Genomic DNA, 14,303 nt, shown 5'->3' with positions numbered 1-14,303 from the left:
ACACTTGAGCGACACCATGTGATGACATCAGCGCCAGTAGAAATTTCTCCTGGTAGCCGACACTTCCAAGCGACAGTTTAAAGTGTCGACCATGACGTCATTTCTGTCGGCGACCATTTCAAAAGTGTCTGCGACCTTAAGTATAAATTGGGCTTAACAATCACTGCTGATAGACAGCCTTTTTTTTGTACAGCCCTATTTCTGATACCGTGGCGGCACAAATTTAGCTGTGGCGGGCCGCCACGGCAAAATCAACAGAGGAAACACTGAAAGTGGATACTTTCAGTAGCCTGTATATCAGTGCATTTTGTTATATAAATTAATGTGTTTACTGATGTCAAAACTACCTGCACAATGCAAATGTGAAAAAAATTATTAACACTAAATCAACTATGACATTATAATCACCAGCTCGTATCACAGACTTGGCACTATTCCTACCACTTAAGCCTCCTTGGTCGGTTTCTTAAGGCATGGATATCTGTATTTGTGTGTTTGACTTGCATCTTAATCACCGACTGCATCATGGGCACTGTGCACTACTCTATTAAAGTACAGAGCAAGGAATCTGAGACCGCTGCTCTTTCAAGAATCTTTCCAGATCATACAGGGTCCTAGGTCGCCTCTTCAGCTCAGCCCACGGGTATTCAATGGGGTTTACATCAGGGGACTGAGATGGGCATTGCATAAATTGTTCAAGTCAACTGCCAATGCACTATGCTAAAATGTAATGTTTACCATGTTTTTATATTGTTGTACGCTTTTGAAAGCGTATATTTTAAGTACTTATTTGATTAATCCAAGCACTGATGATGAACTGCTGATCTACAACAGCTTTTAAAAACTTGAATATTATACAACCTCTCAAAATGGTGTTGCTCATTGAAAACCACAGAACTACTAACTTTGCATTTTCACAAAAGATATTAATTGGCAATGAAATGTTACCTCTGAGTCATCAACAAGCTGACTTGTTCACACTTGTAGAGCGCCTCCTGTAGGATGGTGGCCATCCTGCACTGATTCTGTACGTGGAACAGTGTCCTTGCCTGCACATCGTCCTCCTCTCTCTCACTGTCTTTTGGGTCTTGAAATGGCCTGTGGTGGGCATGTCCAGATTCCAGTACTTCAAACTCTGCCCTCTCTTGTTGTAGCTGTTGTTCTGCGTTTTCCAAACCCTGCCGCAAGTCAAAAATATATATCTGTATTTATTAAAATACCTGGTAACACTTTAAAATAAGTCAACACTTTTTGGCATTTACAAAGTGTTAACACACCCTAATAAGTATTAGTGTGTCTCATGTATTTAACTTGGTGTACATTAATTAAAGACATGAGTAAATATGTTGTTAGTTATTTACTCATGCTTTCTACCATTAACAGCTTATTTTACTACTGGTTTGCAACTATGTTAACAAGCTGTCTATAAAGTATGGGAATGCAGTTATGAAAAATTGTATTACTAATCAAATACATATTTTGTGTTTATTAATGATTAACAGTGTTTAATAATAGCTCAGTAATTATGTAATAATGTATTGTTAATGTTTTATTATGTATTGTTAATGTTTTATAAAGGATTAACTATTAGCTTTGTAAATGCCAAAAATCATTGACTTATTATAAAGTGTTACCAAATACCCATCATGCATGAGTAAATGTACAATACTAAAGTAGAATTATACTAGTGTGTACAATGTTTGTGTGTGTGTGTACTAGTTGCACAGATGCAACACAACAAACTTACCTTTTACATTAAGTTTAATGTTATTTTTAAGGTCTGTTGGAACTATACATCATTCACTTTCTTCCTTACCAGTAGGGGTGCACCGATCCGATATTAAAGGGGTGATTGACTGGGTTTTTTGGGTATTTCACACGGTTCCTTAAGGTCTCCGAATAGGGTATGTAACATTGGTTGGGTTGAAAATGGCCCGGGTGCTGTTCTATGCCCCCTGATAGATCCTCTGATATTTTCCCGGGAAAAAACACTAGCTTTTCTCCTTTTATAGTATGCTCATTAATATTTAGCTGCAATATTGAGCTGCGCGCTGATTGGTTGGTTTTCAACGAGTGTAGCTTGGGAGCAAAAACGCAACACAGTCAACAGCACTCACTGAAACACCGAAGGTGGAGACTTGAAATAAAAACGCGCAAATAAATCTATTGTGTCTACACAACACTGTTTTCAACCGATTGACTAGATATCATTTGAAATGATAACGTTAGTTGTTTCCACTTCTGTTGTCGAAGCAAACTGGATTGACTTAGGTGGGTAGAACGTTACAGCTTATAGCAACCAAACTATATCGTGATTCAACTCAGCTTCAGTTAGCTATCTCTAGACATCTTGCTGAAAAATAACCTGACAAAGATCTGGACAAACATGCATCGTGAATTGTAGATTTACATAACACAGGTTATTTATTTGATTGAAACAGTCAGGAACATGAAACAACGTTAGCCCCATTGCCAATAAACTAGGCTAAATCATCACACATTCTACCTATGCTCTTGCGTTAGCAAGCTAAACTAGTTTACATGCCTACAGTCTAGGTGTTTTCACTATCTAGCTGTTCTTGCATTCCTTGCAAATCAGCGTTAATAAAAAGCAGATGAGCTAGAGTCTAGCTAACATTGACTAGACAGGCATGCTGATGTTTGTCTATAACGTAGCGTAGAAGATCCCTGTGCAGTTCGACCCTCGACACATTTGCGCGAACCATTTCACCAAGGACGGTTTTGAAAACCTGGGACAATGTAGCTAAAGCAGGATTTGCTATGAAGCTGTTGCTGAAAAGAGGTGCGTTCCGACCTTACGTTCATCACAACCGCAAGCTGTAGTATGATTTTGTCGGTAACAGTTATTAGAAATGCTAACGTATCCTGTATCTAGCACCTGCCTTTCTCCAGTTCTTTCAAATAGATAATCTAGACAGGCGTTAGCAATAGGCCAGACTGCTATTTGTTTTCTGGCTATTTTTTCGGAAGCTTCCCTTCTGATGCCGACTACAGCTAGTCTAGGTAGAGTCATTTGCTAAGTAAAGTATGTTAATGTGTTTAGAAACGTATTTAGCATTCTACCTACGCTAGATACAGGAGACGTTAGCATTGCTAATAACTGTTACCGACAAAATCATACTGTAGCCTACTTACAGCTTGCGGTTGCGATGAGCGTACGGTCGGAACAGCACATCTTTTCAGGTTCAGCTTCTTAGCAAATCCTGCTTGAATTTGTCCAAGGTTGTCAAAACTGTCTTGGGTGAAATGTTCAGAGCAAATGAATAATTGAGTGTCGAACTTTGCCGGGATCTTCTCATAGACAAACATCAGCCATGCCTGTCGAATGCACACAGCATTTACGACCGTGGTCCATTTTCAATATCCTTGTTATACTTCAAAACGTTATTCTTTGTAATTGCTTAGTAGCCTACACAGAGCAGCGCGCAGCTAAACTAGCATCAGAGATCTACGCTACCTCGGACTGGGCAATAACACCAGTGAGTGGGCTGGTCTGGATGTAAATTTTGGGGCGTGACAAAGATACAGACCAGAGCCAAAAAAGGCGGTCCCCGGACTGACGTCAGTCCGGTGGCTTTGTTGAAAAGCTAGCGTTTTACAGCCACATTTTTTCATTTTCAGATTTGCATAGGAAAGAGGTGTCAATGGACTTTAAGGTTCACTGTATGTTCATTTTACCCACCGAACTGTCGTTATTCAACTATGACAAGGTAAAATCGGTTTTGCAATCAATCACCCCTTTAAGATCGGATATCATCCCCGATATTGACAAAATAGCTGGATTGGAGATCGGAAAAATTAAAAGATCCACGGGCCGATCCATTTACTTATTTATTTTTCGTAGCAGCACATCCTACGTCATTTGTCAGCAGTACGTTTGTCGCATGCTGGAAGAGTTGTATGATGTATCTTCTCCCAGTGTCATTCCCTATTGGAACCATTTTGTTGAGAATATTTGTTGGAAAAAAGTCTGGATGTTGTCCCAAACATACTTACTATTTAACAAAGTTAAAGAAGTTTCCTTTAAGATTATCCATAGATACTATCCTGCAAGTCATTACATGAGGACGTTTAAAAACAGGGTACAATGCAGGAATCCTGAAGTTAATTTCAATACCTTTTTAAGACTTTTTGAAGACCTCAAAATATTTTAAGACCTCATTGCCACTTCAAGTTCTAATTTGCAACAAACCTTTAACTTAATAAACAGTTGTAGTTTGCAAATAAATCTATAGAGCACAACCATACAACAGAACTCATATAATAAGCTTGGAAGAAACAAAGCTCGAATAAATAAATTGAAGCCAAAGGCAAGGTTTATTAAAATATTTGAATGTTTGAGTTCAGCGAGTGGTGATTCACCGCATTATTGAGACAACAGATTATCCTCCGTGCGCATCGTTGATGTGCCGCCCATAGCCACCCTGATGTCGGCAGACGATGGGGAAGCACAGAAAAGTTATGGGAGAAAAAGATACAAATCTACAGGCGAATGCCACAAAATGTGCAAACATTTTTAACATGTTTTGGGGGGGGGGGGGGGGGCTTTAGCAGCTTCAACTTCAGCATTACCTGTAGAGGAAGAGAGGTGGCTGGCTCAGAGGCAGAAACATACAGACAGGGTCAGGGAAGAAGAGGAGGAGAGTGACCATGACAGGGCCATGGGAGCGAGTGAGGAAAAGATGGAAGAAAGAGTAGTTGACGACGTGGTAAGGAGTAGGCAAATTAACAGGGACTCTCAGCAAGGGAGGGAGGCTGTGTGTATGTGTGTTTTATGAGCGCCCAATATGAATCTTACAATAGTTAAAAATAAACGGTAAACTGTTTTTAAAAGTTGCTAAGCCAATATTAAGGAAAATAGTAATAATAACAATAATGGCAATACAATATCAAATATCAATAATAATAAAAATAATACCATAAAATACCATAAATAAACAAATCATAACTCTACGAATTAATTAATTATTCAAGTGTAAGATCAACAAATAAGTCTTGAGACCCCTCTTGGAGGATCCAAAACTATCACATCAACACAGAACACTAGGCAACTCATATCATAGAATGCACGCATATTTTAAGAGGACTGTCTGCAGGGAATGTGTCTGACCAATCACGGTGGGTGTGGGCCAAAATGCCTGGGCTGATTTTTTTGTCCCAGTCCAGCCCTGCTTGACAGTGTTGATGCCCATCGAGGCAACGCTAATCTTCTTATTACAATATGTACAGTACGCCTCACGGTTGTTTTCAGCAACAGGCTTCAGCCATTGTATAAACTCATCCTTCTCCAACCAGGAGTCCGTAAATTTACATTTCCCCATTTCGGAGTCTGTTTCGCAGCGACATGTGGAGGGCGACATCACCTAACCGTGCATTTCGCAAAAAACGTGACTCCCTGACCGAGCACGTCGTTGTTTATAATATGGGGAGGAAAATAAATATATTTATGCAAACTTTTTGGAGTCAAACGTTTTGAACAAAGCTTGAACAAAATTTTATACCTCATAAAATCGGGATTAAGACTTTTAAATACCTTTTAAGGGCCTTCATTTTCCCGAAATGGATTTATCAACTTTTAATACTTTAAGACCCCTCGGATACCCTGAAAAAGGATATACTTTTTAATTGTACCTTCTGTGACGAGCACCCAGAGACAGTGGTTCATCTGCTTTGGCATTGCACTCATGCTAAAAACTTTGGCTAAATCTTTCTAAATTTATAATTGAAAATGTTTACAAGGACTTTGTACTTCTGTTTTTGTCTTAGTTAGGAAAGTAATGTTTAGTTAGGGAAGTCTGGTGCCTTTAGTCTCTTCCACATGGTGGAAGGAAGGTATACAGTTTATTATTAATTCAACAACGGTATCGGATCGGTATCGGGTATCGACAGATACACAAAGCCCAAGCATCGTTATCGAGAAAAAGTCGGATCGGTGCATCCCTACTTACCAGGTAGTGGCTCTGTATGTTCTGGAGCATCTCCACACCTCCCAGACTCTTTCTGGATCGCAGTTCCTCAATCAGGAGGCTCTGCAGGGTGAGCATGGCTCTGGAGGTCTCTAGGACCTTGGTCCTCCTCTCTGCCTTCTGATACTGGAGCTTGGCCATCTGGATGGCTAGGCTGTCTGCCTGGGTCCAGAGCTCCTCCTCCCTTTCTATCCGCATCTCTTCCAGGATCTGAACCCCATAGGGACACAAATAAACAAAATAGAACAATGCAAGTTTTTCCATATTCGGGATGAAAAGGTTTTTACATTGTTTCATGGGTCCGTCCAGACATTAACCCATGGCAAATGTTAACTGCTGTAACCATCTTTTAAGATGACAAAGGTTAGCTTGTCAACTTCAAATGAGTCAACCTGTCTACACCCTCACCATCTCCATTGCACTTCTCTCTATTTCCTTCTCTTTTTCAAAAAGATGGATACTGTCCTCAAGTCTTTTCTGGAATAGAAGTAGTTCAGAGTAGTCTGGTTTCTGTATGGTCATGGTACATTTTTCTTTAGACCTCGTCTTTCTCTGGGGAAAAAAAAGAAAAAAAAGATATATTGTTGGTGAGAAAAAAAACTGTACAGGTTGCAATTAATGTGTTTTTGGAGTTTTTTTCTTACCTCTGGCTTTTTACACTTGGTCTGGTCTTCAATCTTCCTCCAATTGGACAGAGAAGTCTGGAGTTTGGATCTAGAGAGGGCGTGGGGCAGAACCAAGCAGCGGTCCATCTTAGACAGACACTTCTGGAACTCGAGTTTCATGCATAGCAGATCTTCATCCGATAAGCTGAGCTGGGATGAGCAGAGAGTCCTGAGAGGAATACAAGAAGAAATATAGAGAAATAATATTGATACAATGGCTCACAAACAATGATTTAACACGAAAGTGATTTCATTTAACTAAAATAATTCAAACGTCTAGCAATGCTGGAAACGTACGTCTTTCAAGATAATTATATCAGATAAATAATAATAGTCGTAATAATAAAAAATAAAAGGCAGAGTACCTAAAAAATGTGTGTCCCCGGGCCCTGAGCTCCTGCTGCTCCTGCAGCTCTTTTTCCATCCCCTCCTGTAAGGCCTCTCTAGTGCTCCTCAGGGTACGCACAGCCATTTTGCCCTCCTGGTGCAGCCTCTCCTGGGCCTCAGCCAGAGCACTGGCCCCCAGCCCTGGACCTGAGCATGGGTCTGGTTGGAGGAAGGAGCAGGGTGCCCCTGAGGGCCAGAGAGCCAGGGCTGCTGCAGGCTGGATGTTCTTGACCTCCACCAGGGCACTGTGGATCAGACGCATGGTGACCTGTCGTACAAGAGAATGTGGAGGTGAATGTTAGGAAATAACCAGACCCTAACATCCAGACAGTGTTAAGAGAGCCAACAATAAGAGACAATCACATTTAGATTGCTCCGAAATTCTGTTTAACTATTTTCAGAGAAAACTGTGTACTTAAACTGACTCGCCAGATGGATTGTTACACATCTGGGAAGTCATCCTTGGAAAGAATACTTGGCAGGTGATTGGAGGAACCATCTGTCTATCACCGTCTATCATGTGCTAACATCAACCATGCCTGTAGCTGCCTGTAGTTCCTCACAGGACACTGACTGGTCTGAACCACTATGGTACAAACTAATAACTTGGAACTTTGCAATAGGGGATTCTCAAGTGGTCGTGATCTCACAAATCCAGCTATATCACAAGTTTATTGTGGAATACCAACGGTTTAACTGAAATGTCTTAATAATCAATAATGTGGATAGATGGAGTTGAAAGGCCAATGGCTAATCGGCAAAAGTAGAACAGCTCAGGTTTCACTTTGCGGATGTCGGCAGCAGCTCCTTCGTCCAAGTTGTTGATGAGCTCTCCCAGCTCCAGACACTGGGCCGTCAGGAGGCTCTGCCAGTACAGCAGATGCTGGCTCGGCTCTACTCTCTCCTCTAGCCCTCTGCAGACACACGATAGCTCCTTCTGCCTTTTCTTGTGACCCTGAAGCTGCAGAGAAATTGGTTCCATTACAACCTAAAGGGATATGTCTTCAAACTACATTGCGGTTGTTAGAATAATAATTGTTACTTTATTTATTTTCACGTCAAGTTCAAGTTAGGTTGGTAAAAGAAATGTGGAAAATATGTGCTTCCTTCTTCCTTCCTTTCAGTTAGACATTTATAAGTCATACAAGGATACTTTACACAATTTTTATAAAAAGTTAAAGGACCTAGTTATTACTTGTAATAAAACAATGTGTTGTTTCTGAATAATAAAGCTTTTACTTGCACATCACCCAACAACACCCAACTCACTGTCTCAGAGATAAGGTCTCTTCTCTTCTTGACCAGACCACAATGCATGGCTCTCCGTTCCCGGGTCAGTGCTTCATCCAGACCCTGCCTGACCAGCATCAGATCCTTCTGGGCCTCATCTTGAACTCGGTTTATCTCTTCCTCAGACACAGCACCCCCCCTGGTGGAGAAAAAGAAGAAATGTTGTGGCTGCATTTGTAAAGATGACAGTGACCCAATTAGGGCTGAAACGATTTGTCGATGTTATCGATCGTCAACAGTAAAAAAAGGTCTACAAATAATTCTGTTGTTGACAAGTCGTTTGATCTGATATGATATGTGGTAGGCTACCACACAGGGGCGGAGCAAGGGTTGTGTCTCAGGGGGGGCGGAAACTGATTGGGGGCCCCCCTGTTATTAATATTTTGCAGTGCAATAAAATATAACAATAAAAAGTAACCAATGGCAACCTCTATTGTGAACAGCACATATTAGCCAGTGTTCAGTCATCATAGCCCCTAATGTGCGAACAAAATGTAGGCCTAGGCCACTAGCCTCGCATTCAGCATTCATTAGAATCTTTCACACACAGTAGGCCTACACAAATCCATGCATAACATGGGTTTAATGATCTGTCCATTTACCAAATACACTATATTCAAATTCAACGATAAGAGGTCATAAGCCCCCCAAAATGAAGTTAAAGACAGTAGCCTATAGTCATCCTAACAGTGACAACTAATAATAAACAAACATAGGCCTATATAACAATTCTTTCAGCAACAATTTGGGCAAGCTACACGCGAAACCCTTTCTCCATGAATAAAAAAACGAGTGTGCAACACACACACGCGTGACGCGCACTGCAGTTGACCACCTACAGGCATGCTACGATTGAACAAAAATTCCACTAGACTATAATCATTTTCTTTTCCGAACTGACATGTATTGTGCATCTCTCAAAACCAGCAAACTCATAGCCTACACACAGGTCAAAACACAAACACATTATTTATCAATTTCAGACGGCTGAAAGTCCTCTCTGCCTTAGCACTGCTTATCGGTATTGTGAAGTAAATGCGATAAAGAATGGCAAGGTTGGGGAAAGCATGGTCCATGTCGTTGTCAATGAGAAATGGTAGGATGCTGTGTGTGTTTAGTTCATGTTTTTCCATGCTCAGCTCACGGTACATAGTAGCCTATCGAAGTGTAACAAATTCATCAACCACATAATCGGCCTTAGACAGATATTCCAAATATAACTCCGCAAGCGCTCTGACTTTCCGAGCAGCATCAGGGTGACAAAAATGTTTCGGGTTCATCACAAAAAACTTCTCAGCCATTCTCCTGAAATCAGCAAAGCGATGCTCAAACTGCGAAAGTTTACTCAACGTCTATCCTACTGTACGTCTACTCTCTACGTCATGTAAACAAATTGAAAATGTATATATATTTAGTAAAATTGTCTTTTAGTTAATCCCCATGCTTGATGGAGTAACAGGAATGAATGAGACACTAAAACCACCTGGGGGGGTATTCGTCGTAGCTTGCTAAGCGGTTTAGCAAGCTAATTTTCAGGCTAAGATAAAAAACGCCCCTCTTTTTGGTTCGTGGAAGCAACTTTCGATAAATCACCATAGTAACATATCAATTAGCACTAACCTGCTCCAGAGCAGGCTAACGTAAGTGTAGCTGGATAAGCTTGCCACACCCCCGGAAAATAACATGGCAGCTCCCTTTTTGAGAGACCCAGTTGACCAAGGAGCTATATTTTAGTTCGATTAGCTTTCCATACCAATAGAGTTCTTCGCGATTGCCAAGATCCTTTATTTCACACGGATGAGTTCTTGTTTGAGCGATATCGATTCAGCGGACAAGGACTCATTTATTTGCAAGACCTTCTCGGGCCGTACATTGCAAATATCACACGCCGCAGCAAGCTTTATGCTTTATTATGAGCTTATGCTGCTGTATGTGAATATGTAACGCTATGTTTTAGGAAATGTCTTGTCTTATCTGTTGTGCCTGTGCTTTTTATATGTTTCACTGTGGGAGAGTGGGAAACGTCATATCGATTCTTTTTTATGTCTTGACATGTGAAGAAATTGACAATAAACTTTAACTGTGCTTCAGACTCTGCATAGCCTTGAGGTTTTTTGCGTCAGGTATAGGCTAAATTTTTATACAGTATAGGCGATGCAGAAAACATTGGCAAAGCCGCAGCATGCGTTGCTGTAAGAAAAGTGTACTTGGCGCTTAACCAGCTGATGAATCAATTCATCATATTCCCTGGCCATGTCCCAGTCAATGAAATCAAAGAGGGATTTACACATAGGCCTACATGCATATACACATATATAGTACATGATATAAGCTCAGTAGCCTACATATATCCTCATAAGTGTCTATGAATTCGTATCAATTAGATACTCTTTGGCCTTGTTTTTATCTAGCCTACTTATTCTGAAAGAGTTGAGATCATTATTTTCGCTTGCAAGATCTCATTCGATTATTAATTTCCATTAAGCCTAATGCCAGCAGGCACATTTAAAGAAATGTGATCTGATTGGGGTAATGAGGCACTTAAGATGAGCCTATACATTTCCCCAAAACTTTCGCATTTACTTATCGGAAATTTTGCCAAGCTGCTTGTCTTGCTCTGGCAGTGGCGGTGTTTGACTTAGCCATGAAAATATGCTTATTGTCTTCGCAGAGACAGACTCATTATAATACTTTGCTCGGATGGCGAGAATAGCCTATCACCGCTCTCTCTTTCGTCTTTTCCGCCATCATACCGTTAGAAAATCACGGTTTTGGTGATCGACCTTTCCTGCCTTTTGAAGTAGGACGTGCACGTGCAATTTCCCTGATAAGTTTAGCCTGATTGAAATTAACCACATGATTTGGATGCGGATCAGCCGTTGACGAACCGATATTTGCTGTTCTCACTAATCTCGCTAATGTTAACGGGCTAAAGGGACAATTGATTAATTTAGCTTCAACCCTTACGACGAACGGGGCCCTGATGATCACGATAATCCTTGTTCATACAACTAGCCCAGGAACACTGCGCCACAATAATAATCTCATTTACAAAGAAGGAATCTGATAGGTTATATTTGTGAAGAGATTGCACACAACTATATGGAAAAACTATATTTAGTAAAATATACAGTGAGGAAAATAAGTATTTGAACACCCTGCTATTTTGCAAGTTCTCCCACTTAGAAATCACGGAGGGGTCTGAAATTGTCATCGTAGGTGCATGTCCACTGTGAGAGACATAATCTAAAAAAAAAATCCAGAAATCACAATGTATGATTTTTTTAACTATTTATTTGTATGATACAGCTGCAAATAAGTATTTGAACACCTGAGAAAGTCAATGTTAATATTTGGTACAGTAGCCTTTGTTTGCAATTACAGAGGTCAAACGTTTCCTGTAGTTTTTTACCAGGTTTGCACACACTGCAGGAGGGATTTTGGCCCACTCCACACAGATCTTCTCTAGATCAGTCAGGTTTCCGGCCTGTTGCTGAGAAACACGAGTTTGAGCTCCCTCCAAAGATTCTCTATTGGGTTTAGGTCTGGAGACTGGCTAGGCCACGCCAGAACCTTGATATGCTTCTTACGGAGCCACTCCTTGGTTATCCTGGCTGTGTGCTTCGGGTCATTGTCATGTTGGAAGACCCAGCCTCGACCCATCTTTAATGCTCTAACTGAGGGAAGGAGGTTGTTCCCCAAAATCTCGCAATACATGGCCCCGGTCATCCTCTCCTTAATACAGTGCAGTTGCCCTGTCCCATGTGCAGAAAAACACCCCCAAAGCATGATGCTACCACCCCCATGCTTCACAGTAGGGATGGTGTTCTTAGGATGGTACTCATCATTCTTCTTCGTCCAAACACGTTTAGTGGAATTATGACCCCAAAGTTCTATTTTGGTCTCATCTGACCACATGACTTTCTCCCATGACTCCTCTGGATCATCCAAATGGTCATTGGCAAACTTAAGACGTGCCTGGACATGTGCTGGTTTAAGCAGGGGAACCTTCCGTGCCATGCATGATTTCAAACCATGACGTCTCAGTGTATTACCAACAGTAACCTTGGAAACTGTGGTCCCAGCTCTTTTCAGGTCATTGACCAGCTCCTCCCGTGTAGTTCTGGGCTGATTTCTCACCTTCCTTAGGATCATTGAAACCCCACGAGGTGAGATCTTGCATGGAGCCCCAGTCCGAGGGAGATTGACAGTCATGTTTAGCTTCTTCCATTTTCTAATGATTGCTCCAACAGTGGACCTTTTCTCACCAAGCTGCTTGGCAATTTCCCCGTAGCCCTTTCCAGCCTTGTGGAGGTGTACAATTTTGTCTCTAGTGTCTTTGGACAGCTCTTTGGTCTTGGCCATGTTAGTAGTTGGATTCTTACTGATTGTATGGGGTGGACAGGTGGCTTTATGCAGCTAAAGACCTCAAACAGGTGCATCTAATTTAGGATAATAAATGTAGTGGAGGTGGACATTTTAAAGGCAGACTAACAGGTCTTTGAGGGTCAGAATTCTAGCTGATAGACAGGTGTTCAAATACTTTTTTGCAGCTGTATCATACAAATAAATAGTGAAAAAATCATACATTGTGATTTCTGGATTTTTTTTAGATTATGTCTCTCACAGTGGACATGCACCTACGATGACAATTTCAGACCCCTCCATGATTTCTAAGTGGAAGAACTTGCAAAATACCAGGGTGTTCAAATACTTATTTTCCTCACTGTAGTTTAGTAAAATTGTCTACCATGGATACAATCAACGTTTTGTTGCCAAAGAGAAATTATGAAAAAAGAAAAAAAAATCATAGATCGCGGGGCCCTCTCGGGTTCGGGGCCCAGGGTTTACGGCGCCCCCGCCCCCTCCCCCCCTCCGCTACTGCTACTACAGCATTGGCAATTTGGACTAGATGTGGAGGTTGAACAAGTACTTCAGACATGACAGAGAATTTGAAAACCACTATAATTCCAGAAATCTGTGTGTGTCACTGACATCATTGCTGGCACTGTGCCCAATCTATAATTCCAGGAATCTGTGTGTGTGTGCCACCAATTTTATCATGGGCACTGTGTACTATTTATAGTTCAATGAATCTATATTTGTGTGTTTCACTGACATCTTAATCACAGACTGCATCATGGGCACTGTGTACTAGTTGACTTCAATACAAAACCTAGCGGCTGGTGGGTCGAACCATAGAGCCGTCCATAGACACGCATGGTATTCAATACTACTTCCGGAGGACGTCCTCCCACCAATCAAAGCTTTTGCATTATGAACTGACATGCTGTGCATCCAATCATAAAATGGTATCCAGAGAGCATTATTGGAGGGCAAATACTCTTCAACAGCTCCGGAGCCGAGTGCACCAGCTGGGCGTAAAAAAGTTGGTCTTAACGGCCGATCTATACTTCTGCGTTTTTACGGAGACGGAGACAGGTAACGCCCTCTCCGTCAAGGAACGCCCTCTCCGAGCCCCTCGGAGAGCTCTACGTGCACCTCCTGATTTTCCTGACTATCCGTCCGTCCGTCCGTCATTTTACGGATACCCCTTGGCTGTGATTGGTCCGTATTAAGAACCGCTTGCGTCAGGGGCGGGGTTGCCGTGACCAACAAGACGAACCGAATCCTTTGACCGCCATTGCTGTAACTTTTCACAATTCATATTTCAACTAAACAGTACATGTAAATCAGCATCTGAATTAAAATGGGACGAGAAATGGGCAGTGTAGTTGCTGAAAATGTGCGTATTTTATTGATGAAACGGCTAATTTGTACATTTGCTCCGACTTCTCGATAACCTAGGTAAATAAACACTCGACGACGACTTACAAAAAAACGTTGCGCCACCTACTCTTCTGCCGGTGAATTGTTTTCAGCACCCACAGCCTTCGGAGTACTATAAATTCAACCAATCCGTCCGACTCCGTCCGTCCGTAACGGAGTCGGAGAAGTATAATTCGGCCTTAAC

General features: G+C 41.5%; 1 protein-coding gene across 7 annotated transcripts in view; it reads right to left on the bottom strand.

Annotated features, from left to right (window-relative positions):
- Nucleotides 1-14,303, bottom strand: part of LOC134017258 (limbin-like) — a 38,531-nt gene that overhangs the window by 7,828 nt on the left and 16,400 nt on the right. For all 7 annotated transcript variants that reach the window (XM_062456720.1, XM_062456701.1, XM_062456710.1 and 4 more), the window contains 7 exons: nt 8,309-8,468; nt 7,824-8,000; nt 7,018-7,307; nt 6,632-6,821; nt 6,396-6,539; nt 5,970-6,197; nt 949-1,178 (listed from right to left, as the gene is read on the bottom strand). In XM_062456720.1, coding sequence (XP_062312704.1) covers nt 949-1,178; nt 5,970-6,197; nt 6,396-6,539; nt 6,632-6,821; nt 7,018-7,307; nt 7,824-8,000; nt 8,309-8,468 — 1,419 coding nt within the window. The remainder of the gene's footprint in view (nt 1-948; nt 1,179-5,969; nt 6,198-6,395; nt 6,540-6,631; nt 6,822-7,017; nt 7,308-7,823; nt 8,001-8,308; nt 8,469-14,303) is intronic.

The sequence above is a fragment of the Osmerus eperlanus genome, chromosome 1 (genome assembly GCF_963692335.1).
Source record: "Osmerus eperlanus chromosome 1, fOsmEpe2.1, whole genome shotgun sequence".
NCBI lineage: Eukaryota > Metazoa > Chordata > Actinopteri > Osmeriformes > Osmeridae > Osmerus > Osmerus eperlanus.
This window is presented reverse-complemented; position numbering and strand designations above follow the sequence as displayed.